General features: G+C 37.4%; 1 protein-coding gene across 1 annotated transcript in view; it reads right to left on the reverse strand.

Annotated features, from left to right (window-relative positions):
* Positions 1–14,588, reverse strand: part of Hmcn1 (hemicentin 1) — a 492,592-nt gene that overhangs the window by 104,700 nt on the left and 373,304 nt on the right. The window contains exons 58-68 of the mRNA XM_029559235.1: positions 12,419–12,580; positions 11,342–11,455; positions 11,035–11,237; positions 10,660–10,741; positions 10,420–10,551; positions 9,885–10,034; positions 6,557–6,716; positions 3,847–3,971; positions 3,462–3,645; positions 2,775–2,872; positions 210–488 (exon numbers count right to left, since the gene is read on the reverse strand). Of these exons, the coding sequence (XP_029415095.1) occupies positions 210–488; positions 2,775–2,872; positions 3,462–3,645; positions 3,847–3,971; positions 6,557–6,716; positions 9,885–10,034; positions 10,420–10,551; positions 10,660–10,741; positions 11,035–11,237; positions 11,342–11,455; positions 12,419–12,580 (1,689 nt within the window). The remainder of the gene's footprint in view (positions 1–209; positions 489–2,774; positions 2,873–3,461; positions 3,646–3,846; positions 3,972–6,556; positions 6,717–9,884; positions 10,035–10,419; positions 10,552–10,659; positions 10,742–11,034; positions 11,238–11,341; positions 11,456–12,418; positions 12,581–14,588) is intronic.

Genomic DNA, 14,588 nt, shown 5'->3' on the forward strand with positions numbered 1-14,588 from the left:
TATCATACTTTTTCAATGAGTAATTTCTTAGAAATAATTTAAGTTCAACTTGTTTCAGATGAAAATAAAACTAGGTGAATTATAAAACAGTAATAGAAATACAATAAAGTTTTCATATGTTTTGTCCCTTAATATATAAGAATCATTTACTAAACCTTCACTGCCACTGACTTCCCAAATATTCTGTAATTATCAGAAAGATTATGTACCTAGGACTTTCAGGACAAAGTGCTTGCTGACTTCTCCAGCATCATTTGAGGCAACGCATGTGTACCTTCCGGAATCTTCAGTCTTTGCTTTGATAAGCTGAAGGACCATTCCTTGAGTGTTGATGGTCAGATGGGCATCAAACCCCAGAGGCTGGCCATCCCTGAGCCAGGACATACTAGGAGTTGGGGTTCCATCTGTAAAGCACGCCATAGAAGTCGAACTGCCTCTGACAATGGTGATTTCCTCTGTTCCCATTGCATTGTCCATATTTGGTGGCACTATACAGAAAATAAATCAGGTAAAATTTATATATCTATTGTAATTTGAGGTGAACTTAAGCAACAATATTTAAACAATTCTATAGTATTTATGCAGTTAATAAAAGATACGTTTTAAAGTAGCACATTATAAATTGCTGAGTTTACTATAAACATATTCATTAGTTATTCTAATTATGAATCTTCCAAAGACTAGTGAGGGAATCTTAAAATCTTTTTCTTATTGAATCTACAATCAATCTGTGCTAGAGTTTGGCAATATTTTCAACTTGTTACATTTGTGTCTCTTTAATTTATTACATCATACTACTTGTTATAATAATTCCAATTGTATATTTTCAATGATTTTATGGAGAATAGAGTAATCTCAAGTTATAGAGTTAAATTTTACATACACTAATATAAAGTATACTACCTACTTACTTTATTGCTCTGAGATGTTATTACAGATTGAGAAATGTGGATTAGTAAACCTCAGTATTTTATAAATGAAACGTTTTGATTCTATTATACTAAATAGAGTTACATATATGCACATGTATCTTAAATACCTTAAATGAATTGCTAATATTGTTAGAAAACAGACTTGATTTTTTTGTTTGTATGAAATGATATTTTAAAAACTTAGGTACTGTTTAGTATGGAGAACCTGTGGAAGCCAGGAAACTAGCAAAGGAACATGGGGTAAGGGTTGCCTTAAGGGGGACTGTGGATAGTAGAACATACATAAAAGGAAAGTAAATGGGGGAATGTTGGGAGTGGTAAGGTTTGGGCTGGAAGGAAGGTAGGGAGACTGGGGAGATGAGGTTCCTGAAGAGATTAACCAGAACAAAGGATGTATGAAAAAGCCACATGGAAACTTACTAACTTATAGCCCAAATCAGTAATATGAAAGAGAAAGAATCAAAGAGAATTTCCTTGCACAACTAGATAATGCTGCTGCTAGAAGCAGCAGGTCACTAAATTCCTAGACCCTGTTGCTGAAGACAGCATATGCCTTGGTTGCAAGATATACGGAAAGTAAGTCGGAGCTGGGCTGGCTAGCTTTCCAAGCACTAGAGAGTGCTATGCAGGCTTCTGAGGGAGAAAAGGTACCCACTGTCTTACTCACCGGTGAACCCTAGAAACCCAAAACCAAACCGGCTGAGCAAGATGTGCCCATCTGTGCAATAGTGGCACAACTATTGTGGCAATAAACAAATGCCCTCTGCTGGATTTGAGGATGCCTCTGTGAGTGGGAACTCATGACTAGTACTGTATTCCTGATTAACAACCCATGTTGGGGAGTTCATGGACCCAAGTGGGGAACTTACTACTGTTGTTTAACTAAATTCACATAGCATCAAGTTGCCCTCTAAATCTCTATGTTTATACCCACAGACAAAAGTCACTTTCAGTCTTAATCAGAGAAGCCTCTGTAGTGAGTGGTGGTGAATTCAGAGATTCAGAGCTGCCCCAAATGCTGAGAATAATAGACAGCTGAGGGCTCAGCCCTAAATAAGACATTTACATAGCTGCTCTGTCTCAGGGAACACTGTGGAAGAAGGCATGGAATACATGTAAGAGTCAGAAGATAGGGTGAAGGGCTGTGAAATGCTATCCTCTAGACTAAATACAACCATAGCAATGATGAACTCACAACAACTGCAATTGCCTGCCCTGGACTGACTCAAGACTGGACCTGTTAACAATTAGTCTGGTCCTGTGAATAATCACTCATAGAATCGGGAGGGGCTCATAGGACTGTTATTGCCTACTGACAAGATTCTGGGAGAGGAGGAACCATAATCTTCGGCTGTGTACCTACTGCTGAGCCCCCAAGACTCCAATGGATAGCTCGAAACCCCTGGTCCCAGACCACCCTGGTTAAATTTCAGTGAGTCATAAAATAAAATCAATAGATATGAACACAAGAAAGATTTAAAGGGAAGAGAAGGGTAGACAGGGGTGGTAGGGAGACAGAAAAGGTAGTGGGGTGAGTGTGGCCAGCATGTAATTATGTGCATGTGTGAAATTATCAAAGAACAATTTAATAAACAAAAAATTCTTTTGATTTAGAGCAAAATTCTGTATCAGAAGAGTATTTTGACAGTGTGGCCTAATAAATACAGATTATTTTGGAGAAAACACAATCTTTCTTAGTGAGATTTTTTTTTTTTGCCAATTGGTTTTGATAGAGAAAAGTCAGAGTCATAAATCTGTGAGGAAATCAGTTTTGAAAGGTAGGCATATTGCTTAATGCTACCGGACTTGAAGCAAAGTAGTAGGTTCATTTCTGTGACATACCAGACACTTGAAGGCTGTAGTGCTTGCTATCCACCCCAGCTCTGTTAGAGGCCACACACGTATACACAGCAACATCAGCCACCTGAGCTCTCACGATCCTGAAAAGCATGGTCCACCATTTCATAATAGATCCAATTCAACACCAACAAATAAAACAATTATGATTCATAACAGATTACTGGAGGCGATTTACAATGAAAAATTTTAGTATGGAGTCTGTGACCATCATCAAAATAGAGACATCTCAACTGCAACTGATTCTATAAAGGTAATTATGCAGTAACAACAACGGACTGAAAATACAGCACAACTTGAGGATTGATTAGTTTTCAAATGGGCATTAACAGAGAGTGATCAGAACACGAGCATCTTATGAGCACAGTGAACACCTTCCTATCCTGCCGTGTGACATTTTAGTTATAACAGTAGCTCTTGGAACTATAAATTTGATAACAATTCCTCTACCGAAGTTCCAGTGTCTACAAACTAAAAACAAGCATTTAAATAACGCAGAGCCATTTTACTGTGGCATTCCTTATCATCTCTCTCTTCTGAACACTGACTAAAGGGGGTGATGACAGAACAGTAAAAGCTTAGGGAAAAGCACTTCTTAAATATGATGTAGATGAAGGAAGAGCTGGCAATCACAGCTCAGTGTTTAGCATGTGACACACGATGAAACCTCACCTGACAGCCTGCCCTCCTGACAGCAAGCGAACGTGGGAGGAGAGGGGCAGGGGAAGGCCGTTCTTGAGCCAGCTGATCTGTGGCGGAGGTGTTCCCGTGGCTTTGCACTCAATATTTACTGACATGTCTACCAGAGCCATCAGTTTCTCTGCTTCTTCTTTATTCCCTCTAATTTTAGGTGGAACTGTGTTATATGGGGAAGGGGCGCGGGGAGAAAAGGAGATCATGAGTTCAAAGCATCTCCACCATAATTGCTTCTACTTCTGTTGATCCTAAAAGGAAATGACCTTGGGATTCGATTTAAACTAAATGCTCCAGATACCTGTGGCCTACTAATAGATTCTTAGGGGAGCAAAGTCAAAACTTGGAGGCATTTCATATTTACCAAACACATTCAAGTTAAATATTCGGTCCTCTTCTCCAGCAGGATTAGTTGCGACACACGTGTACTTCCCCACATCAGAAGTGAGAGCTCCATAAATATTTAATGTGCTGCCGTGTTTAGTCACCCTATAGAAAAGATCATAGCAGAGGCACGGAGAAGATTAATGTGGAGATGAGGCCTGGAAAACTCATTCACTTCATTGTGTTCTTTAAAAAAATATCATTTATGACCGGGCGTGGTGGCGCACAGCTTTAGTCTCAGCACTCGGGAGACAGAGGCAGGCAGATCTCTGTGAGTTTAAGGCTAGACTGGTCGCCATAGTGAGTTCCAGGCCAGCTGGGGCTACAGGGAGACCCGGTCTCAAAAAGATTGAAAAAAAAAAAAAAAGCCAAAAAAAATTTATCAAGCAATGCCTTCATCTTTAAAGTAACGACTCGAATCTATTTTACACATATATGGAAACATATAAACGCCAGAGCTCCAGAAATTGATGGAGATTTCAGGAAACTAAAATACAGAAACGGGTTTCAAGTCCACAGTCTCCTCATTAGAAAAAGGGAACGAGCATAATCAGGTCAGGAACTGCCTGTCCAAATCACAGGCAGGGACATCTTTTGCTCAGTTAGAATGTTCTACTGCTGGTTAGCATTAAGTTATCAAGTGAAATGAAAATTATACAAAATTCTGGTATGAAGACTGAAGACCATGACAAACTGAAGAAATTTCACACAAAAAACCTTCACTGTAAATACTCTAATAATGCCTTAATGAGAAGGAACAAAAGAGGATTATTGTGACAACTCTGTACATATATGGATGTGCTTTGAGTACTTTTTTCTAAAAGAGACTAAGGCTTTTAAATCATGTAACAGTAAATGAATATATAAAATTAGATGATCAAATACAAGAAAACTATTTCATATTTACTAGCAGTTTTCTCCACATAGCATTAATTACCAAACTGAGCTTCCTATGTCTTAAGAAGAGGTTAAATATTTTTATAATTACTCTAAGAATTGTGACCTCATTAGTGGCTCCTATTGTGGACTTCTAATGTATCATACCATTAAACATTTGACATTGATATTGAAATACAATATTATCTGGAGGTAACTGCACTTTTTTCAAAATGTGAATTTAAAATTCCATGAATTTTGCTTTATTATAAAGTAAAAAAGCAAGTTACTACACACAAAGTTACTAAGCTGACTTTGAAAAAGTTAATTTGACTGATAAATTGTTCTACACACACACACACAGTGGAGCAGTCACTAACTCTTCCACAAAGTGTAGATAACAAGAAGCAGATTTCAGATAGTAATGTAAGAGGAATGAAGAACACCCACTTATGGGATACAAACATAATATCTTTAGGTCCGATCAGCTCTGAAATGTGGCCAATATCCACTTACTAAAATAAGTGAACACGAGTTAATCATTCATATATGTTCATACAAAAGAAACAAATGTCTAATAATTCTCAAAAATATTATTTGGGGGCTGGAGAGATGGCTCAGTGGTTAAAAGCACTGGCTGATCTTGCAGAGGACCCGGGTATGATTCCCGTTACTCACATGGCAGCTAACAACCGTCCATAACTTCAGTTCTAGGAGAATCTGATGCCCTCTTCTGACTTCTGTGGGCATTGCACAACATGGGCACACTAACACCCATGTAAGCAATACACTTACATACACACACACACACACACAAAAAAAAAATAAATAGAAAATATAAAAAATATTATTTGGTAATTTAGCCAATTTTATAAAGGGGATAAAATGCCTACATTTTAATATGGAACACAAAAAACTTGTATTTATCATTTTCAAATTATATATATTCAATTCATTGGCTAGAAAGTATACTCAAACTATTAAATTTATTGGCTAAATGATAAATTTAACGGTATATTAACTAATGCCCTTCTATGCATGGACATTATATGTGTGTAAGGGGCTTGTGGTGAAATAATCTTTATGAGATTCTGGGTTGTCTATCTCAAAGACTTTGTTAAAGTAGCACAATGTTAAAGAAGCCCTTGTCACATGGATGTTCATCTCTGTGGCAAGGAAACCAATATCAGCTGAAATTGGGATTTGGGCAAATCATTATAAGGAATGAACAGGATTATGCTAGTTTATCTTTTTTCTAAAATGAGTCAAGCAGTCTGGCATGTATGCATTTTGATGGTTTCAGGATAAAAAACACCATAGATAGGATTATCGATAACTCTTGTGGTATGAAGTTAGTTTCATTTTAATAGGGAAGAAGTACCAATTATTTTACAACATGGACTTGGTATGGACATTATGAAATTGGAGGAATATAATCAATAAATAGTTGCATAAAATTTTGACAAAGGAGTGTCTAATATTTTATAATACAAAGTTGATGAATAAGTAAGGGTCTAAGAGTCTCTCTCTCTCTCTCTCTCTCTCTCTCTCTCTCTCTCTCTTCTCTCTCTCTCTCTCTCTCTCCACACACACACACACATGCACACACAACCACAGAGATACAATAAACTTTTGAGTGTTGTCTAAAGAGAATTTATATGCTCAGGTCTCCAAAATTTTATCTTTTATCTTTGTAAATATAAGGATAGCTAAGTTCCAATGAGATGGAAGCTGGTGTTATTCATGTGAAATCTGAAACATAGAACACTGTGGAAGATCTTATAACATAATGCAAAGATTTGTTTTAAACTTACCTAACTCTTTCTGTTTCACCATTAATTACAGGCTTTCCATCTCTAAGCCACTGAATATGTGGGGTAGGAATGCCATCTGCATTGCAGACCAGCTCAACATTTTCCCCTAGAAGGACACTGACTTCACTTGGAACTTCAGCACCAGCAACACTTGGGGGAACTTTGGAGAAATAGTTAGGATCTTCATTAATAAAGTACAAGGATATAAATGCTAACGAATGTGACAGAGTAATAGAACATACCATTTCTTTTTTATTACAGTTATTTATTTATTATTTATTTGTGTGTGTGAGAGAAAGAGGGAGGGGAGAGAGAGAGAGAGAGAGAGAGAGAGAGAGAGAATGTGTATACATAAGCATGCATGCATGCATGTGGAAACCAGACAGAGGACAACCTGTGGGAGTCAGTGCCTTTACCTGCCACTGAACATACCATTTCTAATTAAAATTCTCTTTTCTTCCTAGATTTGGACTGACCTACTGCTATCTTCATGAATTGTTCATTTTCAGAAACCAAATCAATTCAATGTTCCTAGCATATTTGTGAGTTGATGGAACTATTTATTCTGAGACCAGCAACAGATTTAACTCATGGGTAATGAAATGAAAATAAATGAAACAAATCATCCTTAGATTAAGCATCAATGGACAATCTATTTTTAGTTGATGTTAGAGAACGTTCTGAGGAAAGTATATACATTAGTTATTTATTTGTCTATTGTCTAAACATTGCTTATTCTGACAAATGGATGGATTTATTATGCTTTTCAAGATCTAATAATTTTTGTTCTTTTTTACCTAGTCATCCTTGGTGTGTAGTAATACACATTAAAAATATTAATAACAGTATCAAAAAGAGACACATTTGAATTTCTGTGCCATAAAATTATAGAGATATGCTGATATGCTGATGTTATTATCTCCTGGTTTATTAAAATGACAATGGTGGCGGGAGAGATGCCTCAGCAGTTAATCTTGCAAAGGACCCTGGCTTGGTTCCTAGCACCCACATGGTAGCTAACAACCATCTATAACACCAAGTCTAGGGAATCTGATGCTCTCTTCTGACCTTCGCAGGCATTGCGACATTGGTGCACTTGCATGTATGCAGGCAATACACTCATACACATAAAATAAAAATAATAAATTAGATAACATTAGTCCACAGGAGTCTATGTAACTTGTCTTCCCAATGCCATACTCAATGGCATTATGGCACCTGGAAATAGGCCATGCTGTGCATATGAGCACCAGGAAACTGACACATTACTGGCTACAAATCAGGGACTTTTTGTTTAGAGAATCAATCATTAAACATTTACTAGCACAACACACTGTCATCTTCTTAAATGACATTTTATTTTTAATAGTTTATTATTTTTTATGCATACAAGTGTATTTCCTGCATGTATATAAGTGCCACCATGTTCTGCAATGCCCATGGAGGTCAGAAGAGGGTGTCAGGTCCCAGAACTGGAGTTGTGGACGGTTTTTAGCTGCCATGTGGGTGCTGGGAACTGAACTTGGGTCCCTGCAAGAGAAGCTAGTGCTCTTAAACACTAAGCCATCTCTCTAGTCCCCCTGCCCATAAATGTCATTTTAATCAGCCAGAAGATAATAACTATACTAAATTGACACAAGTTAGAGTATTGAAGAAGAGATAATAGAAATATTTATGAGTCTTCCCCTAATTAGTGTCTACTATATGACAAGCACTATGCTAGGGCCTATGTGTACACATTTTCTCTAGTTTAAAGAAATTATAGAAATTATAAATAGGGGACTGGTGAGATGGATCAGCAGTTAAGAGAACCAGCTGCTCCTGCAGAGGACCTGGATTCAGTTCCCAGTACCCACACAGTGGCTAAAACCAATCAGTGACTCTAGTTTCAGGGGATCTGACACTCTCTTCTGGCCCCAGAACATGGTACACTTTCATATTTGCAGGTAAAACACTCAAACACATAAAATAAACATAAATAAATTTAAAAGAAAAAGAAAAGAAATTCTAGATAATGTTTGGTCACATCACAAACTATGATTTATATCATTTCTTATTAATGGACAGCATGATTAAATATACAATTTATTTATTTTTGTTTAAAATTTTAATTCTATTTTATTTATTTGAGTGTGGGGGTGCATGTGTGTGACACATGCACCATAGCACATGTGTGGAGGTCAAAGGACACCTTGCAGGAGTTAGTTCTCTCCTATCATGTAGTTCCCAGGGATCGAACTCAAGTTCTCAGAATTGAAGGCAGATACCTTACCACTGGGTCAGTCTGCCAACCCCAACCATGCAATTTCTTATGCTGAATCTCTGAAAAGCTGCTTTTTCCTTTTTTTGCCTCTGAATTCTCAAAGCATCTTGATCATTGTAGAGACCACTAATAAGGGTTTCTTTTTCTTTAATTTTTGGGGATTTTTGAGTTAGCTTTAACACAGCAACGACAGATAGATTTATATTCCAGATTGAAGTATAATTTATTAGAAATTCTTTAGTAAGTATAATAAAAATCAGGACACTGGACTTCCGTTTTGAGTCAAAACACATTACTCAGGATAAAAAAGAAACAGATTCTCCCTGCAGCAGTCAGTACTATGCTGCAACACAGGTGGTAATAATTCAATATTTACTGGGTAAATTAACGCCCCTTCTCATTACAAAATTGAGTAAGACTCAGGATTATTTGAAATTTACCTAATTTCCTACCTATGACTAGACAACAGCACAATCTCATGAATTAGATCTTACATATTTATAAAAATAAGAACAGACTTATAGTCTTAGTATGAAAAGAAATGATACCAAATGAAATAAAATTTGATAGACTATATCACAGAAATATAACGCTTTCATTAAAAAATGTAACCAATAGAGGCTTCCTAATTTCTGCTATTTTCCCCCATATTTACATTCTTTTCAAGGAAAATAGAATCTACTGATAACTGTATGACCTAAAATGACATTTTTGTGGCTTAAAGGTATTTTGAGTCTGTTGTTAGTAATCTATTTAAATACAGACTATTTTTTTAATTTATTTTAATTTCATATGTATGAGTATATTGCCTGCAGGTATGAAAGTACACATGTGTTGTGCAATGTCCATGGAGGACAGAAGAGGGCATTGGATCCCCTGGAACTGGAGTTACAGATGGTCGTTAGCCACCATGTGGGTGCTGAGATTTAAACTCAGGTCTTCTGCAAGAACAGCTAGTGCTCTTAACTACTAAGCCATCCCTCCAGCCCCTAAATACAGACTATTTTGTGGTATGGATGGAATATAGCTAAGACTAGAAGGCAGACCACGATGAGCATGACATACCCTGAATCAGAAGCAGATAGTTTTTCTGGGCATTTCCCTCCAGATTTGATGCAACACAGGTATAGTTTCCACTATCTGAATGCTGAGGACGAGCAATTTGTAGTTTGCTTCCCCCAGACAAAATGTGAACTTCAAGTGAGTCAGAATTTTCTTCAGGTAGAAACAAAGCAAAATAAAACAAAACACTTTAATTTCTGACAGTACAATCAATTCACCATGCCATTCTTATGTTCAAATATATTTCTTGAATGTTTTCCCGTGGTGAGTTAACCAGGCTCCAGTGGATAGAGCCACACTGAAGGACATTTGTGAACACAAATTTGACTCTACAGGCATATATATATATATATATGGCATGCCAGTCTGCAGTGCCTCAGAAAACAAGCAAGCAGTCTACTTACTAAGCTTGCATTCCAAATTATTAAGCTTTCTTGAACTAAACACAGCGATAAGCATAATACTGAAATGTGTTAAGTTATAAATCAGTGAGTTATGATCAAAACAAGACTACCACAAAAATGTTCAGCTGTGTTACCTATGGGCTTGTGGTTCTTTAACCATGCTACAGTGGGAGGAGGGATCCCCGTGGCGTCACACGTCAAGGTTACTGGATTGCTGATTGTCTCCATAACCACTTCTCTTTCAGGCCCTTCAATACTGGGAGGTACTGCAAGAAAGACAGAAGAAAATCGAGTAACCTCATTATGTCAATTCAGGATACTTTCCGACATTTGCATATCTAGGGGAAGAAGTTGTATCAGAGGCAGATGCTCACCATATACGTTGAGGTGGAAATTTTTATCATCTCGTCCTGCTACATTTATAGCTCTACATACATACTGGCCTGTGTCAGATACCTAAAAGAAAAAGATACTATTGTATGTGCTCCATTAAGTGATAGATGACCAATCACAGGGTTCAAGTGGAGATTAAATCATCAGTCATCTTTATGCTTAGTGCCCCACTCCTAGTTGCCTTCAGAAATCCTATTTCTTTCCTTTCGATGAAAGTAAGTTCAGTGGATTTTGGGCATGTACTTTTTCATGAACAGCATTGTTCACTGTGGTCACAGGGGGGAGGCATCTTCCCGTTAGCTCTTCCGCAACCCCACCATGGAGTCACGACACTCAAACAAGGATCAAAGATGCACCTCGGCTTTCTTGATGTGCAGCATTTGTCCACCAGTTAAAATCTCCACATGAGTAGACGCCATTATCATCCGCCCATTTTTGTACCACGTGATGACTGGAGGCGGGACAGCATTCGACTCACATTCCAAGGACACTGAAGATCCCTCTCTTACATTAACTACAGAAAGAGATTCGCTACCCTGATCCTTAATGCTTGGTGGCACTGAGGTGGGAAATAAGAACAGAAATTTTATATTTTTACCAAGTTGCTCAGATGAAACGTGTGGAATAAAATGAAATTATATTATGAAGAGAGAAAAAACAAACCATAAACAGTCAGGGAAACCTTTTTCTTGCTTTCACCGGCTTGGTTCATAGCTATACAGGTGTATTCACCGCCATCAGATACCTTGGCCCGAATAATCTGTAGAGTTCGACCACCTGTGGGCAAATACAGCGTGAACTGAGATATAGAGGCTGTTTTCAACTTTGTTTTGTTTTTAACATGAGTTAATTTATTTATGTGTGTGGGTGCTTGTGTGACACAGCACATGTAGAAGTCAGAGGACAGCTTGTGGGGACTGGTTCTCTCCTTCACTCTGTGGGTCCCAGGGATTGAGCAAGTGCTTTCTGAGTTTAAATCTCCCACAGTGCAGAGGTGAATGTTTGTCCTTTTGTACTGTCTCATCTGTCTACGTAGCTCAGGGCGTCCAGCCTTTTGACACTGTTACACAATGTTACCTGCAAATGCACTGAGTTGTACTCATAGCTATTCTGAAATGAATGTGGCATGTGGGCCACATGTTAGTCCCCTGAGTTTTATCTGTCCACTCAAGTACTCATTGCTCACTCACTCTCTATTCTCTTTAAATTTTAAGTAAAAAAAAAAAAAATTAACTTACTTGTTTTAGGGAATATGCTAATCCATGCAGAGGTCAGAGGACAACTTTCAGGAGTCACTTATATGAGTCCCAGGGATCAAACTCAGATTATCAGGTTTGGCAGCAAGCACCTTACTCACTGAGTCATGTCATCGGCCCTCACTTTCTATTTTCTTTATTACCTGCTTATATGTTTAACTACCCATCATCTACACTACAGGGTTTGATTGAAGAAAACCAGTGGGTTTATACGGTACAGTGCTATTTACTATTCAAGCGCAGAACCACCAAACTTTTTTGGAATTGCATAATTTGTAGAAGGAGACCTTTTTTATTGTACTAAAATCATAAAAGTCTATGCAATCTTATTCTAATGGTTCTAATTGGGTAAAGAGAGAAATTTATTGTGAGGAAACAAAGGGAAGAAGACACAACTTTAAAAGAGGTTGAGCTGAAATGGCTTTGTATTACAGTGAGGGAAAATGAGATACTTGGCTGCCTTTCGAGAAAGCAAGCCCCGTACCAGGCACGATGAGAGCATTGGTGTTCAGTTTGATGGGCTGCTCATTCTTGAGCCAGCTGAGGTCAGGAGGGGGAAAGCCAGAGACCTCACAGGTCAAAGAGATGAAGTGATTCACCACCACAGTAAGGTTTTCAGGGTTAGGACCGATGACACTTGGAGGAACTGTAAAAGGATATGCATATTAAAAACTAAATCTGACATCAGAAACACATATTTGCCATTGAATTTACTGAATATGAGCCCCAGCCCTATCTGTAAAAGTACTCAGTTAATGATTCTGTTAAACATTCAGTGATCTTTTTTAAAATCTCTAAAGACTTCAACAAACCTGTGTTCATCAGGTTTGTTTTTCCAACTGAAAAGTATCTTAGAATTTTCAAAGAAAATATTTTCTACATTTTATTTGTAAGATATAAGTAGCAATCCAAGAAAAATGTTTTTTCCAATGTACGAAAAATACCTAATATGTTTTTAAGTAGTTTGGATAATTTTAAAAAAAATATTTTTCTTTTCTTATATAAATAATTTAGTAACTTTAATTTTAGAATTTCAGTGTATTATCCAGCATCCAGCATATTTACAATGTAAATCCATACAACTTTCAAGAAGGACAAAAATGCTCAGAAATAGACAGTACTGGTGCTTACTGTTCAAAACAAACAAACAAGAATAAAAACCCAAAAGTTGCACAGAGGAAAAGTGGAAGAAGAAAGAAGGATATGAACAGCGCACTGGCAACCGACATTAAAATAAAACACAGAAGGCAGAGTATCATCCACATTCAAGTAGTTTTCCATAAAGGGGAGGAGGAAAAAAGAGCAAGAATGGGGCACAAAATAAATGAACATATTAATATTAATAAATAAAGGTAGAAATGAGTCTTGGTCAGACTGAGACAAATAGTGAGGCAAGAGCTAGAGAAGACAGTTAATAAAGCACCACCATATCTACTCTATCATCCTGGCTGAGATCTTAAAGCAATATCAAAAAGATATCCCGTTTTTCTTTTACTGTCACATGGATTTTATTTTGTCACTCTCATTAATTATAGTATTCATTTGTTCGTTGACTAGTCATTGAGGTCTTACTGTATCCCAGACATTGTGCTAGGTGACACCACGTGGAAAATGCAATAGACAATGATTCTACAGAGTTAATAATCTGGTGAAAATAGGAGATATTGAACTACAGGCAGCAGCTGAAGTTTTCTTGGTCGATAAAGCTACACCAGGCATTGTTGGAACACTAATCTACTTTCCTGTTGACTCATCACACACCTATATGCTAGATACAGCTCTTCACATCATAATGCAGCCCAGATTCAGGAGAATTAGATCCTGCCTAAGCTTTCACAGCTTGCTACTTTGGAAGCATGTCTGCAGATGAAGAACCAAGCTCTCAGTGCCCCTATTCTCAGTCACCACTCCATTCTGCCTGGAATCGCATGTGATAGGTGTCAACCAGGAGGGAAGGGTAATCAATGTTCTTCAGAGTCATATGTGGAGGCCCTAAACCCCAGTGCAGCTGTATTTGGAAATGAGCCCTTTGAAGAGTATTATATTTGAGGAGGAAGCATGGAAATTTACATCATGTTAATTAGTAGAGGTGATAAACATTACCATTGAAATCTACCCGACGACTTTAGAGACACACACACAGGCACCAAGGATCCAAGTGCAACCAATTATGAGTAGTAATAATCAGATACATACAGATTAGAGATGCATGCATCAACAGCTCAATTTTTGAAGAGTATTATATTTGAGGAGGAAGCATGGAAATTTACGTCATGTTAATTAGTAGAGGTGATAAACATTACCATTGAAATCTACCCGACGACTTTAGAGACACACACACAGGCACCAAGGATCCAAGTGCAACCAATTATGAGTAGTAATAATCAGATACATACAGATTAGAGATGCATGCATCAACAGCTCAATGTTACTAGCAAAAACAGTGAGTCTTTCTGCAAGGAACAATATATTCTAAAATGAAACGGAGATCTTTTTTAAAAGTTAAAAACTCATTCAATTTTATGTCTTATAAGGCTCATATTGAGTTCAATATTGTATAACTGTATTAATTCAACTGTGATCCTAGAAACTTGCAGCCACTTGTGAAAGAGATGTACTCTTGCTCTGGAGTGTGTTACTGAATATGTTAAAGC

The sequence above is a fragment of the Nannospalax galili genome, unplaced genomic scaffold (genome assembly GCF_000622305.1).
Source record: "Nannospalax galili isolate Female #2095 unplaced genomic scaffold, S.galili_v1.0 scaffold227, whole genome shotgun sequence".
In the NCBI taxonomy this organism is placed as follows: domain Eukaryota; kingdom Metazoa; phylum Chordata; class Mammalia; order Rodentia; family Spalacidae; genus Nannospalax; species Nannospalax galili.